This window comes from Camelus bactrianus, chromosome 8 (assembly GCF_048773025.1).
Source record: "Camelus bactrianus isolate YW-2024 breed Bactrian camel chromosome 8, ASM4877302v1, whole genome shotgun sequence".
Classification (NCBI taxonomy): Eukaryota; Metazoa; Chordata; class Mammalia; order Artiodactyla; family Camelidae; genus Camelus; species Camelus bactrianus.
The window spans coordinates 63,206,411-63,230,784 of NC_133546.1; the positions used below are offsets into that span (position 1 = coordinate 63,206,411).

Consider the following 24,374-nt stretch of genomic DNA (forward strand, 5'->3'; position numbering starts at 1 on the left):
AGTTACATCTGCAACAACCCTATTTTCAAACAAGGTCATGTTCTGTAGTGTATGAATTGGACAGACCAGCCAGGGCAACAGCCCTGTGGGCGCACGTCTGATGTTGCAAAGGGACGGCAGGGAGGCCAGTGTGGCTGGAGCAGAGTGAGTCAGGGAGAAAACAGGAGACGAGATCAGCTGGAGGTGGGGGAGGAAAGCTTTGAGGTCATTGTAAGGACTCCTGCTTCTTCACTGAGAGAAATGAGAAGCCACTGCAGGGTTTTGAGCAGAGAAGTATCACACCCAGGGACACGCATGCCTGACTTAGAGGATCAGGATGACAATATTTAGGCTTTTGAGCTGATAACACTTAGACTACATATTGGACTTTGAGTTGATGGTGTAGTAATTGAGACTCTGGAGAGTGCTGGGATGAGATGCATGCATTTTGCCTGTGGGATGGACATGGATCTGTGGGGCCAAAGGAAAAATGTGGTAGAATAATAATGTTCTAATCCTTAGAACCCGTGAATACGTTACCTTGCTTGGCAGAAGGGACTCTGCAGACGTGATTAAGTCAAGGATCCTGAGATGGGAGATTACTGTGGGGAAGCAAATATAATCACAAAGGTCCTTACGGGAGAGAGGCTGGACGGTCAGAGGCAGAGACGTACAGCAGAAGCAGAGGTCACAGCGACACAGGGCCCTGGGCCAGGGAGGGTGAGCAAAGGCGGGAAAGCGCATCCCTCCCTAGGGCCTCTGTGTGGAGCGCAGCCCTGCCCACACCTGGGTTTCAGCCCACTGACACTGACTTCTGCACTCTAGAACGGTCAGACAGCGAATGCGTGTTGCTTTAAGCCACTGAGTTTGTGGTCCTTTGTTACAACAGCAAGAGGAAATGAACTCAGGAGCCAACAGGAGCATGAATCACAGGCTGCCTGCTGTGCGGGCAGGAAGCTCTTTGTCTCTGACCTGGGAGGGAGCCTCTGTCTTCCAGCAGCATCCACAAAGCTGAGTCATGTGCTAATTTGCCAGCTTGCAAGAGGGGTCAAATCTTAGACCCTGCACAGTTCTTGACATTTAGTTAATATAAATGATGGTGTCATCATGGGTATTTTTCCATCTTTTAAATACCCTTCAGTCTTCTAAGAAATCCACTCCTAAACAAGAGACCACTTAAATAGTTTTGCATCTTAACAATAAATAACCATGGTTTTATTTGGTTACTTAAATTATGAATAATAATATTCACATTAGTAAAAGTTATTAAAGTCAACATTCTTTCATGAAAATACCACGTTTCTTTTTGCATGAACAGGTATTAACTACAAGAAATGTTTCATGCTTCGTTCTGCAGTTTAGTGTTAGGGTCTTAAAGAATAGTATTTTCCTCAAAAGACATTATGGGAAAGGGGTTTCTTTTGGTGGAACAGTTCTGACATGAAACCTGGTGCATAACTCAGACCACTGGGGTCCTAGAGATGATAGAAATTAGGAGGCATTATAAACACGGAATCATTTTTAAAGGACTTAAAAAACTGGATGTGTGAAAACAAAGAACCAGAGAAAACTGTGGTGCAATAAATGTATTTATTTTTCAGCTTAAGCAAGGCAGGGTGGAGAAAAAATCCATTATGAAAATGCCACCTGGAGATCAGCAGTGGGCCACGCATGCAACGTGACTGAGCAAAACCAAGTTGTTTCCAAACCTGTGTGCAGGTTTGATTCCTTCATGAAGCAACTCTGCGTGGCACCAGGACACCTTGAATAAGTGTTAATGGGGTATTTATAACCCCTTCACCATCTCAGCTTAAAGCCCACACACCAGCCACACAACCATCACCTATACAAGTGCAAAGTACACAGCCTGGCGAATAGCACTTGTCTTGTAGCCAATGGCAGGGCAGCGTGAGCAGACAGAGTTCACTGACACAGACACAGAAGGCACCTCCCCTCACTGACAACCTTCCATGCATTTCTGGGGACAGGACGGTCATAAAGATGTACCATGGATTGAGACTCATCCCAGGAGAAGAAAGGTAGGGCTGGCCTCAGGTTTGAGCACGGGTGGCCGGAGGGTCTCAGAAGAGCTGTTTCAGCACAACCAATAGAAATGTGGGCCACCATGTCCATGAGAGACAAGTCTCCTGCCATCCCGGTACACACTCGTGCTCCTGACAAAAGCTGGGCTCGGTTAAGGGTTGAGTGGATGGTACAGACCTGAGGGATGCTCCAACAAGAGACAGGAGGCAGCACCTGGTTATGCTGCTCTGGGTGCATCCCAGCCTCATCTGAATATGAAGTCAGAAATTCGCAAAACAGCAGGGCTGGGATGGATCATCTACTCCAGACTCCTCACCCTACTGTTAAACGTGGCGGCCCCGAGAGGCAAAGCAACGTGCTAAAGGCAGAGCGTGGAGGTGGCAGCGCCAGGTAACAGCGCACCGTGCCAACCCCCATTCAAGGACGCTGACACTGAGTACGGGGCCGAGGTTTCAACGAGGAAAATGAGACAGTGTAAATACTTCTTTCCCCCGTAAACCCCAAATGTGTTTTAAAGGCATAAAAACTCAGCGTAACTAGCTCTCTTCTGAGGGGGCTCTCTTCTCTGTCTCTTCATCTTTCTGTCTCTCTGTCTCCATTTCTCTCTCAGACACAAACACATACACACACTAGTCTGTGAAAGGAGACTTCTTGCCATACAAAGACAAACTCCGCATCTTGAGAAAGACACTTGACAAAACATGTTCTCAATCCAAGTCTTTGCGTGAGGTCTGGGCAACTGGCTTATTTTCTAGAACAGTCGGTGGTTCTGAAATCAGGAGATCATCTTCCCCAAAGGAGGAGTTCTGGTCCGTGTTGACGAAGTTGGGGATATCAAATTTCATGAGTCTGTTCAGCTCCTCCTCTGGCTGCCCGCTGCGTCTGATGGCTTCCTGGAGCTGAATGTCACTGTCGAGGGCTGTGGTCTGGAGACCAGCTTTGGCCTTGTCCAAGTGGTCCACTTCATTGATGTAGCAGTGAAAGAAGGACCTAGATTCCTCATTGCCCTGTCGAGAAAACACCTTGTCGGGCTCCAGTGGTCTTCCAAAGTCTGACACAAAGCTGTTCATTCTGAGTCTCTTCTCGGAAGACTCGGCATTGCTATAAAGAAAAGCAGAATAAGCGACTGCTTACACTTTAGCTCAGTGACCTGCAGAATCACGATTTTTGCCGTCTACTGAGTGCAAGTCCCTGCACAGAGCGTGCTTACAAGCATCGGAAGTGAGAAACATCACTTCTGAACACATACAAATAAACCCAAGGTGAGGGCCCTTGGACCATCCTGAAAAGACATCTTCCCCTGGGGAATGCCGGAGAGCATGTATCACACACCAGTGCTTCTCAGTGGGACCCTCAGATCATCTGCATCAGAATTACCTGAAGTGCTTCTTAAAATGCAGAATTCTGGGGTGCAGACACTCAGAATCTCCGGAGGCAGGGACCAGTAGTCTGTATTTTCATAGAATCCCCAAGGATCACTGCTCATGCTCAGGTTTAGAACCACTGGTCTGCATCAGGCCACCAGCACTATGTCACAGGGGTGGGTCTCATGTTTGCCAAAGCTCTGTCATGCCCGCGTACCTCACCTGAATCTCAGAACTGACCAGTGCAGTCCTGAAGGGCAAAAACTACTCCATCTCACAGAGGCATACGCAGGTCGCCCAACTGATGGATACAATCAGTGACAGGAGAGGGGACAAAGCAAGGTTCCTAATCCTTGCTTCATTTACTGTGGGACAAATTAGCAATTCAAGGGTAGGAAATCGGTGAATGAAAGAATAACGTATCTCTCAGTTAGTCCCAGAAGAGCCTGGAAGAAAGAGCCTGGGCACACTGAACGACCTGAGAGCCCATCTGCTTTAATCGCCATCCTTCCCAGGTTTATACAAAGGTTCCTCCCACCCAGGCAGTGACTCCTGGAGGGCAGGGATTATGTCTGAACACCCTCTCAAGTCCAGAACAGAACCTGACAGAAAGGAGGCCCTGGAGTCTGAGTTCAGTGAGTGTGGGCTCTCAGTGATTCCAGCTTTTACCCCTCTGCCTCCCCCCTCATCCCTCACCATGCAGCCCTGTGACCAAGCTCTCCCGGGGCTGGGGCCACGGAATCCATTTATGGAACTGGAAAAACCTGACCATGTACACTAACCTCCAAATTATTATCAAGAGTCACCTGGATTTCAGGGATCAGTAATCCCAGAAGCTTTGCAGTTCAGGCAGCCGAGGGATTTTTATATCAGATCTATTTCCTACTGTGATTACCTGGGTGATACGAGACAAGGAATTCTTCTCAGAAGCCTGAGTTTCTCCTTTCAGGAATAAGCCTGATTAACAAATCTCATTGCCCACTCAACAAGTGTGATGTGAAGATCAGTGACTGACACAGGAGTACAGCACTCACTAGGTCATGGATTTAGAATTCAGAAAAAAGTCATTTTAGAGAGACTAACAGAATGCGGCTTTAATGCCAACTTAAGTAGTCTTATCCTTCAGTAAATCATCTTCTTCCCCTACTTCTCACTTCACCCAAGTTTAAAAGATGTTTGAGAAAGGGATGAGTGTGCCAGCAATCTGTGACCCGATAAGCTAAAATGTCACCTAGGAAAAAGGGAGGAGTAACACGTTTGGGAAAAGCCTGGGGAGGATGGCGGGGCCACATCATCCCCCAGTTCCAGGCTAAGAAGCTCTGAGTAACAGCTTTCCTGCCTGCCTGGAGCATCACCTGATGTGAAAGTCAAACCAGAAACCCCACAGTGTCCAGCAGCTCTTCCATAACCCAGGCTATACTTTCTCAGGATTAAGAACTGGGTCCACTGACCCGCTTGCTGAAGAACAAAGACACAGGAGACCAAGAGAGTTCTGACCCTCCCCAGGGAAGAGCCCAGACCGTGGACAGGACGATGCCTTCCCTGCCCGACCCCGCTCCCACTGGTCTTTCTCCCCATGATCTACCTGTGATAACATTGCAATTTGTCTGATTCTCCCTCGCTGCGAGCAAGGGAAAAGGTCATCTTGGTACTCTGAGAGTCTGGTAAACATTAAATACTCAGGAGACCATCCTTTTATTCCTTTTTTCTTTCCTTGACTGATACACGAAAAAACATGCATGAGAAAAGCTGTGACCCTGGACACAGCCTGCCTCCATTCAGTTTCTCTTCATCCCACCGTTGGGTAAAGTTTATGTACTGAAATCCACAGATCTCAAGTACAAAATTCAATGTGTTTTTATTAATGTATACATCCATGCAACCGCCCCTCCCACCAATCAAGATATAGATATTTCCTTTCTCCCGGAGAGTTTCCTTCCTTTCAACGTCCACCCCTTTGGGTAACCCTGCTCTGATTTCCATTTTTATTGATTAGCTTTGCCTGTTCTTGAATTGCCGGTCAATTTCCACCTGGAGGAGGCAATCTGTTTTGATTTGCACCGTCACAGATTAGTCTAGCCTGTTCTTGAAATTCATATAAATGGAATCATGCCATATATGTTGTTTCGTGCCTGGATTCTTTTGCTCACCATAACATTTTCTGAGATTCGTTCTTGTTGTCGCACATAACATTAGTTTGTCCATTTTCTTGCTCAGAAACATTCTGTTATACAAATAGACTACAATTTGTTTACTCATTCTTCTGTTAAAGGGCATTTCAGTTGTGTCCAGTTTGGGGCTGCTGTAAGCAAAGCTGCTATGAACATTCTTAAAAACTCTTTGTAGATACACACTTGTATTGCTCTCAAGTAAATCCTAAGAGTAGAATTACTGGGTCATATAGTAGATGTTTCTTTATAAGAAACTGCAGAGCTTCTTACTTGTCTAGTAACACTGAGCATCTTCTCATGTCCTTGTTGGCTCTCGGTTTACCTTCTTTTGTGAAGTGCCTGCCCATTTAAAAACGTGGGTGGTTTATCTTTTGCTATTGATCTGCAGAAGTTTTTACTATATTGTGAATATAAGTCTTTTGGTAGATTTATGTGTTGCAAACATTTTCTCTTGATCTGTGACTTGCATTTTCATTTTCTTAAAGATGTCTTTTGATAAGAAGACGCTTTAAATATCAGTTAAGTCCAAATTATTAACTTTTATCTCCTCTGTTGGTGCTTTTTATATCCTCTCTAAGAAATAACTGCCGACCCCAAAATCACAAAGATACTCTCCTATGCTTTCTTCCAGAACCATGCTGTCCAACACAAGAGCCACTAGCCACAAGCTATTTAAATTTTTTTAATTTAAATTAAGTAAAATTAAATAAAGTAAAAACTTTGGTTTCTCAGTCATATTACCCACATTTCAAGGGGTCAAGAGCCATGCATGGCCAGTGGCTACCTAATTAGACAGCACAGAGAACATTTCTGTCATCACGGAAAGTCCTATTGGACAGAGGAGATTTTATTCTGGGTATGTAGTCTATGTGGAGATAGGAGTCAAGGCTCATTTTTTCCCTATATGAGTATCCTGTTGTTCCAGCACTGTTGTTAAAAAAAAAAAAAAAAAACTTTCTTTTCAATTGACCTTATATAAAAACCACTGTATTTCTACATACTGGTAACGAACAGCAAGAAAATGAAAAAATAATTCCATTCACAACAGCATCAAAACATAGAACACTGAATTTAACAAAGGATGCGTAAGACCTGTTCACTGAAAATTTCAACACTGCAAAGGGAAATGAAGGAAGACCTCAGTATATGAAGAGATGTATCGGGCTTGTGGACTGGGAGACGTTAGGTGAAAAGCCATGTTACCATCGATATAAACTATCGAAGCTTCCTTCCTTCGAGGGACAAAAGCCTTTTTCCTTTCTGTTTCTGTCTGCTAATGTTCACTCTCCAGTGCCTTCCAACAGTCATTCTTTATATTTTTCCCGGATTTTATCATTACTGTTGCTAAGAGGCTCACATGCCCTGACTGTCCTCAGGTTCACCCCATTCAGGAAAAGCGGTGGGCAGTCCAGCCTGCGGGCACCTAGTATTTCCAGCAGTCACTCCCAGTGCACTCTTAGAGATGCATAAGCCAGGCAAAGACCGACTAAGCGAGAAACCACCAGCGAGAAAATAACAATGACCGTGAACGGACCCACAGCCTGTGCTGAGAGCCTTCTCCCACGTAACGAGCCCTCACAGAGGCACCAACCAAACTGTTCTCTGTGTGGTGACTTTTGGTTGCTTTGGCTGGTAGTTCTGCCTTGCCAGGGAGATGTCAGTCTCTCTGAGGCAGGACTCTACTACCTTAGAATGACCCTTGTCACATTCAGGGCAACACTTCTTAATTGATGGGGAATTAGAAGTGACTCCTAAACACAGGTGTATAACTTGAATCAGACACCTAGGGCAGGTGGATATTTTTTCACCTGTTGATATATGGAACATCTTTCAGAACGACAGGCCTTCCTCAGGAACCACTTACAACATGTGCACTTACCTGGTTCCTGTGAGCTTGGTCATTATCAAAGACCTTGAGCACATTCTCCTGTCATTCGCTTTCGGGTGCACTGTACCCATTCTTTAGTCAATGTCATATTCAGGTAAATTACATCTCAAGGTAAAGTGTCACTTCCATTTTTACAAGGTCATGAGTAATCCTGAACTCGCCCCTAGAAGAAGACCATCCCCACCTGTTCAAAAACTACAAAAGGAGGTATCTGAGGTGTATGATATCTGGGGTTTGATCATTTTTTAAGAAGTCCGGAACACTCAACATAGAAATGTGATCCAAGCCTTTCCCATACTCTTTCTCTCCGGCAGATTTATGATAATGGGGCTATAATGCCTTAACAAGACGGCAAAGAGAGTAAATGGCTCCTTAGCGGAGAAAGCATGGGGAAAAATGGTTCTTTTATCTTCACTGTCCAAAAAGGATCCAGGTAAGAGGGTTTCCCCACCCACCCAATAATTCAGCAAATATCCTGTGGGAAAAATAATCCTCATTAAAGCTGCTTCTTGAGCCTAAAAGCTTTTAAGTAAGGTGCTGTCAGCTTTATAGGAGTCTTTCTCCCTCTACAGTCAGCTTTATTCATGCTCCCCCCCCCCCCCCCAATATCTGGTTGTCTTCTCCTTCTGGACACAGAGATTACCCTCCCCAGCCTGGCAGTCAGATGGGTGCCACTCGTTCTAGCCAAGGAGCTGTGAGGGGAAGGCACGTGCGCCACCTACAGGCAGAAGAACGGAAGGGCAGGTGTGAGGTCTCCACGTGCTCCCTTCCCCTTCACAGTACCCCAGGAGGCTGTGCATTGGAGACACTGCAGCTACAGCGGAGAAGCTTCTGTCCACCCCTTGCTGACCCTCGGAAGATGTGTAGCTTGAGCCAGAAACAAGCCCGTGTTACATTATACTGAGATTTGGGGAGCTGTTTGGTGCTGTCTCACAACCTAGTCCGACCATGACACATCCTCTCCTTCCCAGAAGCCTTTGAGGAGTCAGTGACTCCAGAACTGAAGTTCTTAAGCTAATACGATCCCAAGTTGAAAACTTCAGGGAAGCAGCCTGTCTGCCATCCTTGTTCTTAGTACTTTCAAGGGGATGCACGCACTCCTTCCATGGTCGGCAATGACCGGATGCTGGGGAGCTGTCCAGCCTGCCCGGATGCCTCCATGGAGAAAGAGACAGCACTCGGTGGCAGGGTTAGCACTAGTCCACTCTGAGCTCACAGATTTGATCGGGTATCTTAACCAGAATGTTGGAGTCATATTCCAAAAGGGTGCTGCCCGAAACCCCACTTGAGGAAGTAACCGTTCTCCGTGACGAACCACCCCGAGGGCCCCTTATATAAAGCAGTCAGAACTCAGACACGTCGGTCCTTCCAACCCATCACCAACATCTTCTACTTAACTTCCTTTCTAAAACCATCTGTTTCACTGAGAGACCCACCCAAGGGGAAGCCAGGGTAGAGTGAGGCCACATTTTGGCACGTGTAGCTCAACATGAATGCTTAGGGCCTGGCTGTCCCGTGGGGGGATGGGTTTCTTCTTCCCCCTCCTGCCCTTTACTTGCACCCCTCAGCTCCCACCAGGACGCCACCAGCCGCAGCCGGACTCATCCGCACTGAGTGCCACCCTCTGTGAGCCCAGCGCGCACCAGCAGCCCCGCCGGCATCAGCTCGCTTCACCTTTAGAATAATCCTAGGGAGGCAGACAGTTTTACTTTCACAAACCAGAAAACCCAAGCATAGAGAGGTTAAGAATCCAGCCCAAATCTGGAAATGTTTGACTCCAGAGCTCTGCTTGATCCAATATGTGATAAAAGAGAACAACCGTGATTGCCTGCTAATATCTTTGACTCAATAGAAGGGGGAGATTAAAAATGACTGATATGAGATAATTAAATGCAGCGTTAACAGGAGCTTCAGAGTCAAAGAGGCTTTAGTTTAAGGTCTGGCTCCACAGGTTTGTTTTTTTTAACCTGTGAATCCTCCTATGAGTGATTCAGCCTCATTTTCCTCATCTGTAAAGTGGGAACACTTAGAGGATTTACTTCATCTTTCTGTGTGGACTTAGTGAGAATGTATAAAGTGATTAGCAGACTCTGGCAATGGTAAACATTAAAAAAAATGTTCTTAGTGTTATTCTCAATGATGTATCATGCTTTCCTCCATGTCTAATTACCACAGGCAAATGTAAAACTGATTGATTGTTTTATAACAAAGTTGGCTGAATGGAAAAAATAATGTCTATTTTAGTAAAAATTCTTGCCAAATAAATGCCAAGTTTACTAAATCTAAAAGCCTTTTAAAACTGATCCATTTGGGGATTTTTCCACATGTCTGTTTCTTTCAGTTTGATTATGATATACTGCCGCCAAATGCCATGTCTTACACTGCCTCAGACTCAAAAAAGCATTTAAAGTGTGACCCTGAGGGCTGATCCATTATTTTATTAAAAGTGAAAAAAGGTTAGACTTTCTCCTTAACCTCATTAAGAGCATGTAGAGTTACAATGACCCCTGTTCTTTGAGATGACTCAGAATTGCCATCAAAAGAGAAACAGTCTATTAGAAGGATGAACTGCCAATTGGAAGACTGGAAAGGCGGTCTTAGCTACCCAGCGTCAACGTGAAATGCTAAGGAAATGTATTAGTCAGTGTTCTCCAGAGAAACAGAACGAGCAGGGTGTGTGTGTGTGTGTGTGTGTGTGTGTGTGTCTGTGTGTGTGTGTTTCTAAATCTATCTATTTTTCTATCTATCCACCCACCCATCCATCCACCTATCCACCCATCCAGCCATCCATCCAGGATAGGTCAGCAGAGAGAGACATATTTATTTTAAGGAAATGGTTCATGTGATGGTAGAGGCTGGCAAGTCCAAAATCCGTAGAGTAGGCTGGCAGGATGGAGACCCAGGAAAGAGTTACAGTCTCTGCCAGAATTCCTTTTTGCTCGAGGGTAGTCATTCTGTTTCTAGGAAGGCCTTCCACTGCTTGGGTGGGGCCTACTTACATTATGGAGGATGATCAACTTTACTCAGAAAAGCCATCACATCTAAAGAAAAACCTTCACAGAAATATCTAAAGTAATGTTTGACCAAATATCTGGATACCATGGCCTAGACATGTTGACAAATAATATTCATCACTACAGGAAGTCATGTTCTGTTTGGGGCTAGGGTGTTACCGTGGGTAAAATCACCTGCATCCTACATCAAATAAATACACCTCAATAACCCCACAAAAATCCATCTGTCCCTCTAAGGAGAAGGAAGCTAAGGGGGTTATCGTCCCCTGACCACTCTACAAGATGTGTGCTAATCTGAGTTTGTCCTTGGCTTCTCTTACTACTGCTGTAATCCACACCATAGTTTTCAATTCCCTGGACCAACACAATGATGCAAAGGCAAGTGTAGATGCTTATGAGAACAAGGAGTGAGAAAAGGGAAAGTTCATATTTTTTAGTGGCTATTAAAGAGATTCTCAGCTATATATCTTCAGATGCTTCAATAAAATGGTATTTCCCTTTCATTTAAAATGTTTAATTTTTTCACAGACTTTAACATCTGCATGTAGCTGAGTGATGGGCAGAAGTGTTCCCTTTACCTATAACTAGCTGTTACAGTTCAAGTGCAGGCTGAAGACTGAACAGCAGACGCCATAGACTGTATGATGAGATACAAGAAGAACATTGCTGCCAGGCCGTGAGGATTAAGGGAGGTCCTGAACATAAATGTTGGGATTTATGCTAAATGTCTTCCATTTACTTCCCTGGTCACCCTCTACCCTTCCCCAACCCCTGTTCTGTGCTCCGGGAAACTGACCTTTGGTGGAGGTTCTGGCTACTGGTTGTGTTGTGATGTTCAGCCAGTGGCGAGCAATGGTGAGAAATGGGAAGGAGAGAGGGAAGTAAGGTCTGGGTATTTATTTGAGTCTCCCCTCTCCGAGAGGTCACATTGGGCTAGCTGTGTCCCTTAACCTAGGTGACTGAGATCACTCTCTCAGCCAGCCCCTGCAGGATTCCTGGGTGCCAATCAGCGCCCCCTTCAGACCTAGGGTGGTACTTACTCTTCAATGACCTGCACCCTGGCGTCCTGCACTATCCTGGGGGGTTGTCCCCTTCCCTGACCACAACTTGTGAATAGTCCCTTTATCAAAAGCTCTCCTAATTACCTAGTTTGGGTGTGCTACATGTTGCCAACACACATTATTTTTCCCTTTTTGGGAAGAGTTGGGATAAAAAAAAAATCCTCTAGGTATAGAGAAAAGGGAACTCTCCTACACTGTTGGTGGGAATGTAAATTTGTGCAACCACTATTAAGAATAGTGTAGAGGTTCCTCAAAAAACTAAAAGTAGAGTTACCATAAGATCCAGCAACCCTACTCCTGGACATGTACCTGGAGAAAACTCTAGTTTGAAAGATACAACATTCATAGCAACACTATTTACAACAGCCAAGACATGAAAGCAACCTATGCATCCATCAACAGATGACTGGATAAAGAAGACGTGATACACACACACACACACACACACACACACACACACACACAAAATGGAATATTACTCAGCCATAAAAAGAATGAAATGCCATTTGCAGCAACATGGATGGATCTAGAGATTATCATATTAAGTGAAAAGTCAGACAGAGAAAGACAAATATTATGTGATACCACTTGTATGTGGAATCTAAAAAAATGATACAAATGAACTTATTTACAAACTAGAAATAGACTCACAGACACAGAAAACAAACTGATGATTACCAAAGGGAAAAAGAGGGAAGGGATAAATTAGGAGTTTGGGATTAACATATACAAACTACTATTTATAAAATAGATAAACAATAAGGACCTACTGTATAGCACAGGAAACTATATTCAATATTTTGTAATAACCTATAATAGAAAAGAATCTGAAAAAGAATATATGCATACATATGTGTAAAATCAAATCACTTTGCTGTACACCTGAAACCAACATAACATTGTAAATCAATTATACTATACTTAAATAAAAATAAATACATTTTTTTAAATCCTCTAAAAACTTTCTGAATTTTTTGCAGAACAAAACTGACCAAATATGCTTTGATGTCACTCAGTGTTCTTTAAGCATCTAGGTAATCATTCCTTCCATTAATCCAATGCCTGACACAAGTGTGCTTTATATGCCATGAGAATTACATAATCCCAGTGTTTCCACTTTTCAATTGTTTCAAGAAATGTGTTGAACTCAGTGATTATTGTCAATAATTAATTTAGCAATTAATTAATTCAGTAACAACTATTTCCCAGCTACTTGAAATGCTTTTTAAAACTAGTTTTCAATCCTATTTTTACTATTGTCTTTTTTCATTGTTTTCAGTCTCATGAGTCATCTAAATTCTTTTGGGCATACAGAGAAAATACATCCTAATTAATAAACCTTTCAAAATAAAAATCAAGCCTAAATCAGCATTAAGGAAAGAACAGGAAAGAACAAAGAAACCCAGATACACAGGGGTTTACTTGAAAACGAGCCCCAGAGGCAAGAGGCTAAGTACCAGGAAGAAGGCAGATCCTACCTACCAGCACCCAGGTCCAGACAGCAAATCCTTAACCAGCTGCATCTCTCCACCTACTAGAAGCAACCCCAGCCCTGGATACTATTTCTGCTTCTTCAGGTCCCTGTGGGGTTTAACAAACATTTAGGAACAGCTTACTCTTGGTGTGGGGCTCCAGTCTTGGTCAGCAAGGTCAGCACAAAAAACATGAAAATCACGAAGACGGCGAGACCAACCCAAAATCCAATCACAATGGAATCTGCAAGACAGTTAATGCTGGGGTTAGTATTTCCTGGCAGTTTAAAACTGAAATACTCAGGGAATCTGTGCTTTTTGATGCATGAAATGGGAGAGGACATCAGCCATCCTATGAGGTAATCTTGACCCATCAGTCATCGGGGGAAAAGCTCACATGTAGGGGATGAGGGAGACAAAGGAATCTGGGTGCCGCCGGGTTCCTGTCTCAGGTAACACTGAGAGACACCAGCCTCACTGAAGCTTGGTTTCCATATCCCTCTGGAGGAATCTAGGATGGAAAATAGGCCATCTAGGTCCTCAAGATTCCACTGAAGGGTCTTGAGTAGGAAAATCCAATTTTTAGCAGAAGCTGCAATATGAATTTTAAAATGACTTCTGATTCAAACCAACCCAATTTTGCATTTTCACTTACATTCATGCTGGAGTAACTCAGGTCTTCATTACTTCTTGCAGGGAACATACAGATGGCCTCTTGAGTGATCTTTCTGCCTTGTCTTTCCCTGTGCCTCATCTCCCTATGAGTCTGCTTAATTACAGCTCTGATAATATTGCTCTTTTATGAAAAACTCTTCAACAAAAATAGACCTGACCTTTTCCAGATGAGAAGAGACTCCGTATACAGAGCACTCTGACAATGGCTGGCATCGGAGAAGAAGGTGGCCCACATTTGCTGGCTATTACTATTAAAATGATCATTTTTCTCCTAGCTTAGCCCTACTTTAAAACCCCTGTTTCCAATTGGACTAGGGGATATTGTATCCCTGTGTTTACCTGAACTCTTAGGCATAGTTTCCTAACACCCACACCTTTTCAGGGGTTCCTGCCTTCACCTGGCTGGAATGACTTTCCCCAATCTGGAGCTAATAAAAATCTAACCATCCTTCAAAGCCCATTCTTCACACCATCTCCACCACAAAGCCTGACTCCCCCAGCTGATGTCCTTACTCCGTCCTGTGAACCCCAAGGCACTTTTGTCTGTACTTCTCTACAGGGGGCCCCTTCTTGATTCTATCGTGGGTGTTAGTCACTCGTGTGTGTCTCTGGGACGGGGACGGGACTAGACTGTCCACAGAACCAGGCATGTACATCACAGGGTCCCAAGTCTGGGGGTGGCAACAGAGTTGAATTATTTTACATTTTCTGATCTATTCTAAGAAGTTTACCTATGTGGCAATACACTGAGGGTGCTTAGCAATTTAATAAAAGAGGCAGGGAGAGGGTATAGCTCAGTGGTAGAGAGCATGCTTAGCATGCATGGTTCTGGGTTCAGTCCCCAGTATCTCCATTAAAAAAACAACAACTTAAAAAAAAAGGTGAACAGAACTTATGCACTAAATACAAAGCATTACTCTAATTAAATTATCTATATATGTAAGTTTTCTAGTATGAAGAAATCAGATTAGCAACTGACTCTGCATAATTCATTCTACATAAACTATAACCCAGAGGTTAACAACTTTAATTCAACAACATTTATTCAGCACTCTGGATGCAAAACTAATGTATCTCTCCTGGGGTTAAAAGTGCCAAAGAAACAGAAACTGTAGACTTTGCCTTACAACATAACGGCAGTGAGGCCAAAACAATGTAAGGACAAGTACCAAAAAACACATGTGCACAAGTGCAACTAACGTGTAACCACAACTCCTGACCGCGGGGCACAGGCTGGGAAGCACCCCTGTGTGGAGAAAGGGCAGCTCAGCACACTGTACTTCACTGACTGTCTGCACAGCAAAAGCAAATTCTAAAATGACACACCAGCGTTATGCAAGTCCTCAATTGAGAATTTAATCTAGCCGAGTTGATTCATTTTCAAATCTGTTTACTAGGAAGGGGTTCCCTGAGGACAGCTTTCACACTGCCAGTGGTGGCTGGATCCCCATCTGTGCTCCAGTCCCCTAATCCAGGGTGGACAGAGGAGCCCAGCCCAGCCCCTCTCCCTGTCCCCATCCTTCTAGGGCCCCAGGGAGCTGATTCAAAAGCAACAATAACGGGCATGGGGGGGATCACAGCCCTCAGAGAAGTCGTGGGGGAGCAACGTGGGAAGGAGGAGGGCTTTGGTTAGAATTTGAGACTCCCTGTGATTCAGTGGCATTCTCCAGTGTTTTCTTAATAATGTGGTATCCACGTTTCTCATCACAATATGCTTTATGTATTTGCTTATTCACATTATCTATCAAAGGAAATTCTGCTTCCTTGAATTATTTCCATTCATTCTTCTCTACCTCATCCTCTGTCACATGACGCAATCCCAGGGCACAGTCTCACCCTGAGCCCCTTTCAGAGAACATCAGAGATCTCCATCTCAACCCAGGAATAACCAAACTCTCTTAAAGCTTCATTTATATGCCAAGTTTCATGGGCACGAGCACGGCAGCAAAACAAGGAATGCAGAGCCTCTAGTCTTCCCCAAAGCACCCTTCCTTGAGAGGAAGTCAGAACAGCAGTTTACACAGAGGGAAGCTCCAGTGACGTCAGCTGGTTAAGGAAGCCACAAAAGCCTTCCAAAGAGGTTTCTGATAGAGCCAAACAGCAATGGACAGAGAACTTGAAGAGACATTTTTCCAAAAAGGACACACAAATGGCCAACAGGCACATGAAAAGATGCTCAACATCACTAATCATCAGGGAAATGCAAATCAAAACCACAATGAGATAGCACCTCACACCTGTCAGGATGGCTATAATCAAAAAGACAAAAGATAAAAAGTATTGGTGAGGATGTGGAGAAAGGAGAACACTTGTGCACTGAGGTGGGAACATTAACTTGGTGCAGCCATTATTGAGAATAGTATGGAGGTTCCTCAAAAAACTAAAAATAGAACTACAAAAACTGTACTGAAAAACTAAAAATAGAACTACAAAAACTGTACTGTCTAGAGACTGAGCTACTTAGAGACCATTACAGTTAGAGGGTAGAGCAAATTGCCCAGGGGAATTCCAAATAAAATGTGTCCTAATAAAATAATTCCCTTAACTTGGCCGCTAATGAATGAAATGAAACCAGAGAGCTGAAAGCTGACAGCTGCACGGTTTTCACTGGTCTGATCTTTTTCTCCACATATTATCTTTTCCGCTCTATGGTAGGACTAAAGCAACCATCCCATCCCATTCCCCCTGCTCTCCACCCCTTAGGAATAAACTGTGACTCTTCCATCTCGTGGTTGTACAGAAAATGAGAGTTAATGCTTAATTTGAAAGAGAGGGCTCATGTCTACGGCCACACCACCCTGAACGCACCAGATCTCGCGTTTTGAAAGAGAGGGCTCAGGGTGCCAGAGCCAGCCTTGTCTTCATACCACTTCTGCTTCCTAAGGTGTCAGGGTCAGTTTTGTGAAATGAATTCCTGGCAGGGATCCAACAGCGTAGTTCCAACCATGGTACCTACCGTGCTCCCGAGGACACGCCTTACTCCCAGCCTTCGTAAGCTCTAGCTCTGCTTCCCACCTTGATGACATAGCTTCCGGCTGACTCACCCATGCATGTATCTGGTATGATCTGCTAGTTGGCACATGACAAGAGTACGTGAACTGTGGCCACCACTGATGGGTTAGAATGAGAGGATGCTCCTTCAGTCTTATCTCAACCCAGCAGCCAGAGTAGTCCTGCTAAAATGTAAATGTGTCCACTCATTGACCCATAGACTTGTCCACTCATAGACCCATAGAGTTTTGCTTCTGCTTCTCTAAGAACAGCCTGATTCACCCAGCCAAGCCCTTCACAAATGCCCCATTTCTCACCTTCCCTTCACAGCACAATTCTTGAGAGATCCCTCTGTACTTGCTGTCTCTAATCCCTCTCTTCTCATTTTTTCTTGCACAAATTCTAGCAACTTTTACTCCTAATGCTCCACTTTTAAGATCGTTGACAATAACGTCTACATTGTAAAATTCCTACAGTCAAGTCTCAGTCCTCAATTTATTTGATCTTAACAGCAGCATGAGACGCAGACCATTGTCTCATTCTTGAAATTCTCTCTTCACTAGGCTTCCAGGAAACCACGATGACACAGTTTTCTGCCTACCTTTCTATAAATTCCATTCAGGCTCCTTTGCTGATTTCTTCTGAGCACCCCCCAGTTCCTAAAGGCTAGTATGCCCCAGGACTCAGTGCTGGGACCACTTTGATTTTCTAACAATACACATTCATCCAGCTTCTGGGGTTTGAATACAATTTATATGCTGATGACTCTCAAATTTATACCTTCACTGTACACCTCTCTCCCCATATCCTCCTGAAAGTCTGTCAGTCTCAATTTAATCGGTCCAAGACTAGCTTCTGATGGTTCTGCTTCTCTCAAAGTCTTCCCCACCTCAGTTAATGGCAATTCATCTCACCAACTATTCAAATCTCAAGGCTTCACCTCATCCTTGGCTCTTCTCTTTCTCTTGCTCCCCATTGCCAATCCATTGACAAATCCTATCTTCAAAAATACCCAGAATATATGCACTCCTTAACCACTCCACTGCCCCCACCATGGTCCAAACCACCTCAGCAGCTGCCTGGAGTACTGCAGTAGCCCCCTGCCTGGTCTCTGCTCCCAATCTCATCTCCTTCCTTCCCCAGTTACAGAGTAAACTCATTGAAAACTAAGCTACATGCTACCCTTCCACTCCAAACCCTCAAATGACTTCCCAGAGAAAAAGTCTGGTCCTTATCATGGCCTCCAAGGCCTCAATGCCCTCTTCCCCATTCCCTGACGACACCTCCTCTGTTCTGCCTCTGATTCATGCCCCTGGCACCACGCTGGCCTTCTCACTGTTCCTTGCATGTTCTATTTCACATTTGCCATGGAGCATTTTTCTAGAATGTTCTTCCCTAGGCATCTTATAGCTCAATCTCTCACTTCCTTCAGGTCTTTTCTTAAATTTCTTCTCAGTAAGGCCTTCCATGACCACTCTGTCTATACGTTAACCTCCACATCTCCTTTCCCTACTTTATATTTTTATCACCATCTGGTGTAGTTTGTTTATATAATAATGTATTTACTGTATGCCTCTTCCACTAGAATGCAAGATCCATAATAGAAGGTTCTTTTTTTTTTTTTGTCTTTTCTTTTCACTGTTGTATCTCCAGTGCTTAAAACAATGCTGCACAAGATAGGTGCTCAATATATATGCGCTGAAAGAATGAATGAATGAATGTCCATGCTGCTGGTACTAAACGTGTGTCAGATACATGTCCACTTCTGATGCCTTATAAGGTTTAACACCAGATTCAAAACTGAGGACAAAAGGAGAATTCACAGTGACCATCAGAAGTTGTTTCTCAGATGAAAGGCACCCTTTGAAGGTAGGCATCTTAATTTCGGCAGGCAGAAGACCTTAGTCTCACGAGAGATGCAGCTGTTGTTGCTAAGAATGATTCATTACAGGTAAAGAAAATGAAGATAATTGTCTTGTTCTTTCCTATCATCATAAGTGCTTCCCTTTGAAATGACTTGCTTCTATTTTTTTTAAACCCACACCTAACTGGCTTTGAATTTTGGCTCAGCAAAACAGGGAGACGCACTTGAAGGCCAGAACCATAGCATTTGGAAATGGAAGAGACTATATACCAAGGTGCACAGTGCAATAGTTGACTAAATCTTTTTATTTTCCCGCATGTCTGGGGGTTTGTTTGGTTGGTTGGTTTTTATCCTTCTCTATAGATCTCATATATCGTCAGATCCCTGAAGTTAAGTGCCTCTACTTTAATCAGATCTCTTACAGCAGAACAGTAAGGACTCACCCAGGAATTTTTTCTTTTTCCTAATGTGAATGTTAAAACTAACAAAAGCACTCCTTATTGTTGGTATAGTGGTAAAGTATACACGTGATGTATCACACTTCTGCCTACATTCTGCAGGACTTTTTTCCAGCTATCATCATTTCTAAATGTAAAATGCCCCAAGGGATTTTTAACTGTCTCAGGAAATGCACCAACCAAAATTACAGCAGCAGGCCTGTTTTCTTTGCCCCTTAAACTAAGAAAAAGAGACAGGGGCAAAATGACACAAAAATAAAATCTGTGTCACCGAGCTGTAAAAGCTCAGATTACAGGGACACATATGGCAATTTGCCCAGTCATTCTGGTTTCCACTAAAATTCTTACCAGTAAGAATCCTTACCTAAAGATTATTCCAGAAAAATAACAGATTAAAGAATTAAAGTATATTAAGGAGGATGATTTCACACCCTGACGGCAACAGCCATCCGTCAGATAATCGATGACAGCACATCCTAGTGGATTCCATGTGCTTTTATCTTTTTTTACTTCCATAAAGAACTACTGAGCAGACTGATCAATAAAGGAATGAGTGAAAGCATTTAATCGTTACTGTCACTTCAGGGGTAAAGGATGTGTGGTTTAGTTTATGATTTTTAAGGAATAAAAATAGAAAGCTCTTGATTCAGGAAATTAGTAACTCCAAAGCCCTTTACAGCCCCGTCGATGGAGACGAGAAGGCAGGAACCAGCCAGAGAATCGCTGCCCCTGTCACTCTCATTGCCCAGCCAGATGCTTTGCTACAGGCACCAGCAGTCAGGCATCCAGACCCTCAGGACCCACACGTGAAGCCTGGGCTCCTGCGGTCCTTCCTGCAATGAGGAAGCGGGAACAAAGGCTAAGCACTTAACCAGATGGAATTGGGAGTTGACCAAGACGGAGGCTTAGGAAGCCCCCGAGCTCCCCTCCTCCCACGGACACACCGAATAGACAGCTACCCATGGAGCCATTTCTTCTGAAAGAGATCCAAAAACTGACTGAGCGACTCCTCCACGTCTGACAAATGAGAAAATACCCATATTGAAATGAGGAGGAAGGGCTGAGACACACTGTTACCACAAGCTCCAGCCCCAGCACAGCAACACACACTGAGAGGTAACCCCCAGCTCCCGCGTTCTCCTTGAGGAAGGACTGGGACCACACCACTGGAGCCCACTGGAGGCAGTGCAGGTGGTGGTGTAGGAGGATCCTGAATTCACCTCCTCCCACAGACACAACAAAGCTACAGAATCGTTTCCTCTAAAAAAGCCAAAAACAAGACGAGCTGAGCTGCCACAACAAAAGATAAAAAGACGGTATTGAGACAGTTAGGAGAGGCAGAAACAGTCTCACCTAAAAAAATTTTTTTTAAAAATCCCTACCCTAGTTGCAGCGACCCACAATCTTAGAGCATCTGCTACAGAGGCAGGAGCCTGTTGGGACTCTTCCCAATGATGGAAACCCTGGCAGATGCCATTTGTGTGATCTCATTCTGCCTTACTAATGCCAGCACCAATGGGTGCCACTTTGGAACTCTCCCTCTAACTTGCTAGTGCCAGTGGGTGTGCCCCTGAGTTTCCAGTCTGCCCCTGTGCCACAGCTGCATGCCTCAGGTCCTGCCCAGCCCACTCCTGCATGGCAGCAGGCAAGCACATGCAGCCCATGCAGGGGACACCCCTCGAGTGCCTAGCGTGGGTAGCCAGCACTTCTGAGCCCCACAGAACATTTTCTGCACAAGGCCGCTCCTTCAAGACTAAGAGAAGTAGCTTTTTTGCCCTATATAATAGAAATAAACACAGAGAGTCAGGCAAAATGAGGAGACAGAGGAATACGTCTCAAACAAAAGAACAAGACAAAAACCTCAGAAAAAGACCTTAATGAAATGGAGATAAGCAATCTACCTGATAAAGAGATCAAAGCTTTGGTCATAAAGCTGCTCACCGAACCTGGGAGAACACTGGGTGGGTGCAGTAAGTGCTTCAACAAAGAAAGAGAAAATATAAGAAAGCACTAAACAGAAGTTAGAGAGTTGAAGAATACAATAACTGAACTGAAAAATTAACTCGAGGGGTTCAACAGCAGACTGGATGAAGCAGAAGAGCAGATCAGCAAGCAGAGAGAGAAAGCCATGGAGCTCACCAAGACAGAGGGACAAAAATTAGAAAGAATTTTACAAAGTAAAAGATATTTTAAGGGAACTTTGGGATAATGTCCAGAAGAATAACATTCCCATCACAGAGGTCCCAGAAGGAGGAGAAAAACACCAGAAAGCTTATTTGAAGACATAATAGCTGAAAACATTCCTAGTCTGAAGAAGGGAACACATTCAGGTTTAGTAAGTTCAGAGAGTTCTACATAAAATGAACCCAAAGAGAGCCACACCAAGACACATCATAATTAAAATGATAAAAGTCAAAGGTAAAGACAAAGAGAGAATCTTAAATGCAAAAAGAGAAAAAGACTTCTTAAATGAAAGGGAAACCCCATAAGGCTATCAGTAGATTCTTCAGCAGAAACTTAGCAGACCAGAAGGGAATGCTATGATATATTCAAAGTGCTGAAAGGAAAAAAATTCCAACCAAACATTCTCTATCTGGTAAGGTTATCAGTCAGAACTGAAGGAGAGATTAAGAGTTTCCCAGATAAACAAAAGCTAAAGGAATCCATCACCTCTAAGCCAGACTTACAAAAACGTCAAAGGGACTTTAAGTTGAAAAGAAATGGCACTAATTAATAACACAAAAATGCACCAGAGCAAAAATCTCACTGGAAAAGGTAAATCTATAGTAAAGGTAACGGACCAATCACTTATAAAGCAACTTTAATCAAAAAACAAAAGTAGTAAAGTTAACTAAAACTACAATAATTAGTTAAAAGATGCATAAAATAAAATGATATAAAAGGGATTATCAAAAATATAAAACATGAGGGGAGGGTAAAAAATGTAACCTTCTGGGATGTGTTTAAATTCAAGTTGTTATCAACTTAAAACAGACTATTATACACATAGGATGTTATATGTAAACCTCATGGTAACCATAAGCAATAACCAGGAGCTCAGGCCTGGCTGAATGGTAAGGTTGATCTCCAACACTGTTAAGCCGGCTGTTTTATCCAGCGTGTGGAAACCCACATAGAGAGTAAAGGAGAACGATGAGCTAGAGAAACACGTGCCAAACCGAAGAAGAAGATAAATCTCCAGAAACAGATGTTAGTGAAATAGAGATAAGTGAGAGTTCAAAATAATGGTCACAAACACAGGGGGAAACGTCTTTCTTGTTTTTTTTGTATTTTCTTTTCATTTTATTGTTGTCCCCCTTGTGATGAGAACTCTTAAGATATACTCTTAACAACTTTCATATGTAATATACAGTAGTGTTCATTATATTTATCATGTTGTACATTACATCCCCAGTACCTCCTGACATCACTCTTGGTAATGATTTTTTTGGATTTAACACCCAGTGCAAAGGCAGCAAAGGCAAAAATAAACAAGTGGGACTACATCAAACTAAAAGGCTTCAGCACAGCAAAAGAAACCATCAACAAAATGAAGAGGAAACCTTTGAAAGGGGAGAAAACGTTTGCAAACCACCTATCTGATAAAGGGCTAATACCCAAAATATACAAGGAACTCACACAACTCAGTCGCAAAAAGAAAACCCAATTTAAAAATGAGCAAAAGACCTGAATAGACACTGTTCCAAAATAGACATTTAAATGGCCAACAGGCACATGAAAAGGTGCTCAGCATCACTTAAAGGAGATGACATCTCACCCCTGTTAGAATGTCCATTACCAAAAAGACAAGAGATAACAAATGCTGGTGAGGATGTGGAGAAAAGGGAATCTTTGTACACTGTTGGTGGTGATGTAACTGGTACAGCCACTGTGGAACAGTGGTATGGAAGTGCCTCAGGAAATTAAAAACAGAACTACCATGTGATCCAGCTTCCCCACTTTGGGATATATATCTAAAGAAAGCAAAAACATTATCTGGAAGAGGATGTCTTCTCCCATGTTCATTGTAGCAATATTCACAATAGCCAAGTTATGGAAACAATCTAACTGTCCATCAATGGATAAATGGATTAAGAAAATGTGATGATACATAGGTAGATAGATAGATAGATAGATAAGTAGATAGATAGATATTTGAATATTATACAGCCTTTAAGAAGAAGGAAATGCTGTCATTTATGACATGGATGAAACTGGATGGTATTATATTAAGTGAAATAAGCCAGACAGAGAAAGATAAATAGTGCACAGTATCACTTATATATGGAATCGAAACAAAAAAGAAGTCAAATTCATAGAAACAGAGAGTAGAAAAGTGGCTGCCAAGGGCTGGAGGTGAGGGAAATAGGGAGAAGTTGGTAAAAAAAAAAGTACAAACTTTCAGCTATAAGGTGAATAAAGTCTGTGGACCTAATGTATAACATGGAAAGTATAGTTGGTAACACTGGCTTGTACAATTGAAATTTGCAATATATGTTCTCACCAATAAGCAAATAAACAAACAAACAAATACATGTATCTGAGGTGATGGAAGTGTGAATTAACTCGATGCGAAGCATCCTTTCACAATATATACATATTGTGTCTGTTTCATACACTTTATTACAATTTTATTTGTCAAGTATACCTCAACAAAGCTGAAAAAAAGAAAGGCCATCTCACAAGGGAGCAGCAAGAAGGGGTGAGGGGTCATGAATGCCAAGGCAGCCCTGAGTGGCAGCGGCCAGGAAACACTAACAGCGTGAAACCAATTTCTTGGCCACATTTGCGTCTCCAGTTCTAATCTCTCTTCTATTTCCTCATGTGCCCCATGAATCCGAGCCAGTTAAGAACCTACCACTTTTATGGTGCTGCAGTTACTCATTCTGAGAGAACCAAACATCTCTCGAACGTCGATGGGGTCACCGGGACAGGACCGGGAAGTGGACAGCAGTTCCTGCTTGTTACATCAACTCTACTTAAGGGAACTGCCTCATGGCAGCCAGTCAGCGTGCAGCCATGACTAGAGTTGGCCAGTCACCTTTCATAGAATTATATTTCCTTTCTCTGTGCTGGATCATTAATCACTCCAATAACATGAAGCACAATTCATGCCTATAACACGGAGCTGGGAATAATCGCAGGCTATTCTGGTTTGCTCCTAATAACACACCCAAGCAGACTTGTCTGCACAGCCCTGGAAAACCAGCGGGGTGGAAAGGATGCCGTGGACTGTTACAAAAGAAGGTTCTTCAAATAAGAGTTCCAGATTCTATTTTGATAGTCCCAATGTCCCCACAGTTTTGGAGAGCTGGAATCATTAATACTGGTTTTAACCTCAGTTTGAAAGTAACTTCAACCCATGTTCCCCAATGAAGGGAATATTTCAAGTTC

General features: G+C 43.3%; 1 protein-coding gene across 5 annotated transcripts in view; it reads right to left on the reverse strand.

Annotated features, from left to right (window-relative positions):
• Nucleotides 1-1,552: 1,552 nt before the first annotated feature.
• The window catches only part of MRAP2 (melanocortin 2 receptor accessory protein 2), a 43,081-nt gene continuing 20,259 nt past the window's right edge, over nt 1,553-24,374 (reverse strand). For 4 of the 5 annotated variants that reach the window (XM_010972868.3, XM_074368667.1, XM_074368665.1 and 1 more), the window contains 2 exons: nt 13,137-13,236; nt 1,553-3,123 (listed from right to left, as the gene is read on the reverse strand). In XM_010972868.3, coding sequence (XP_010971170.1) covers nt 2,730-3,123; nt 13,137-13,236 — 494 coding nt within the window. In that variant the 3' untranslated portion in view covers nt 1,553-2,729. The remainder of the gene's footprint in view (nt 3,124-13,136; nt 13,237-24,374) is intronic. The other variant, XM_074368668.1, reaches the window with a different exon arrangement.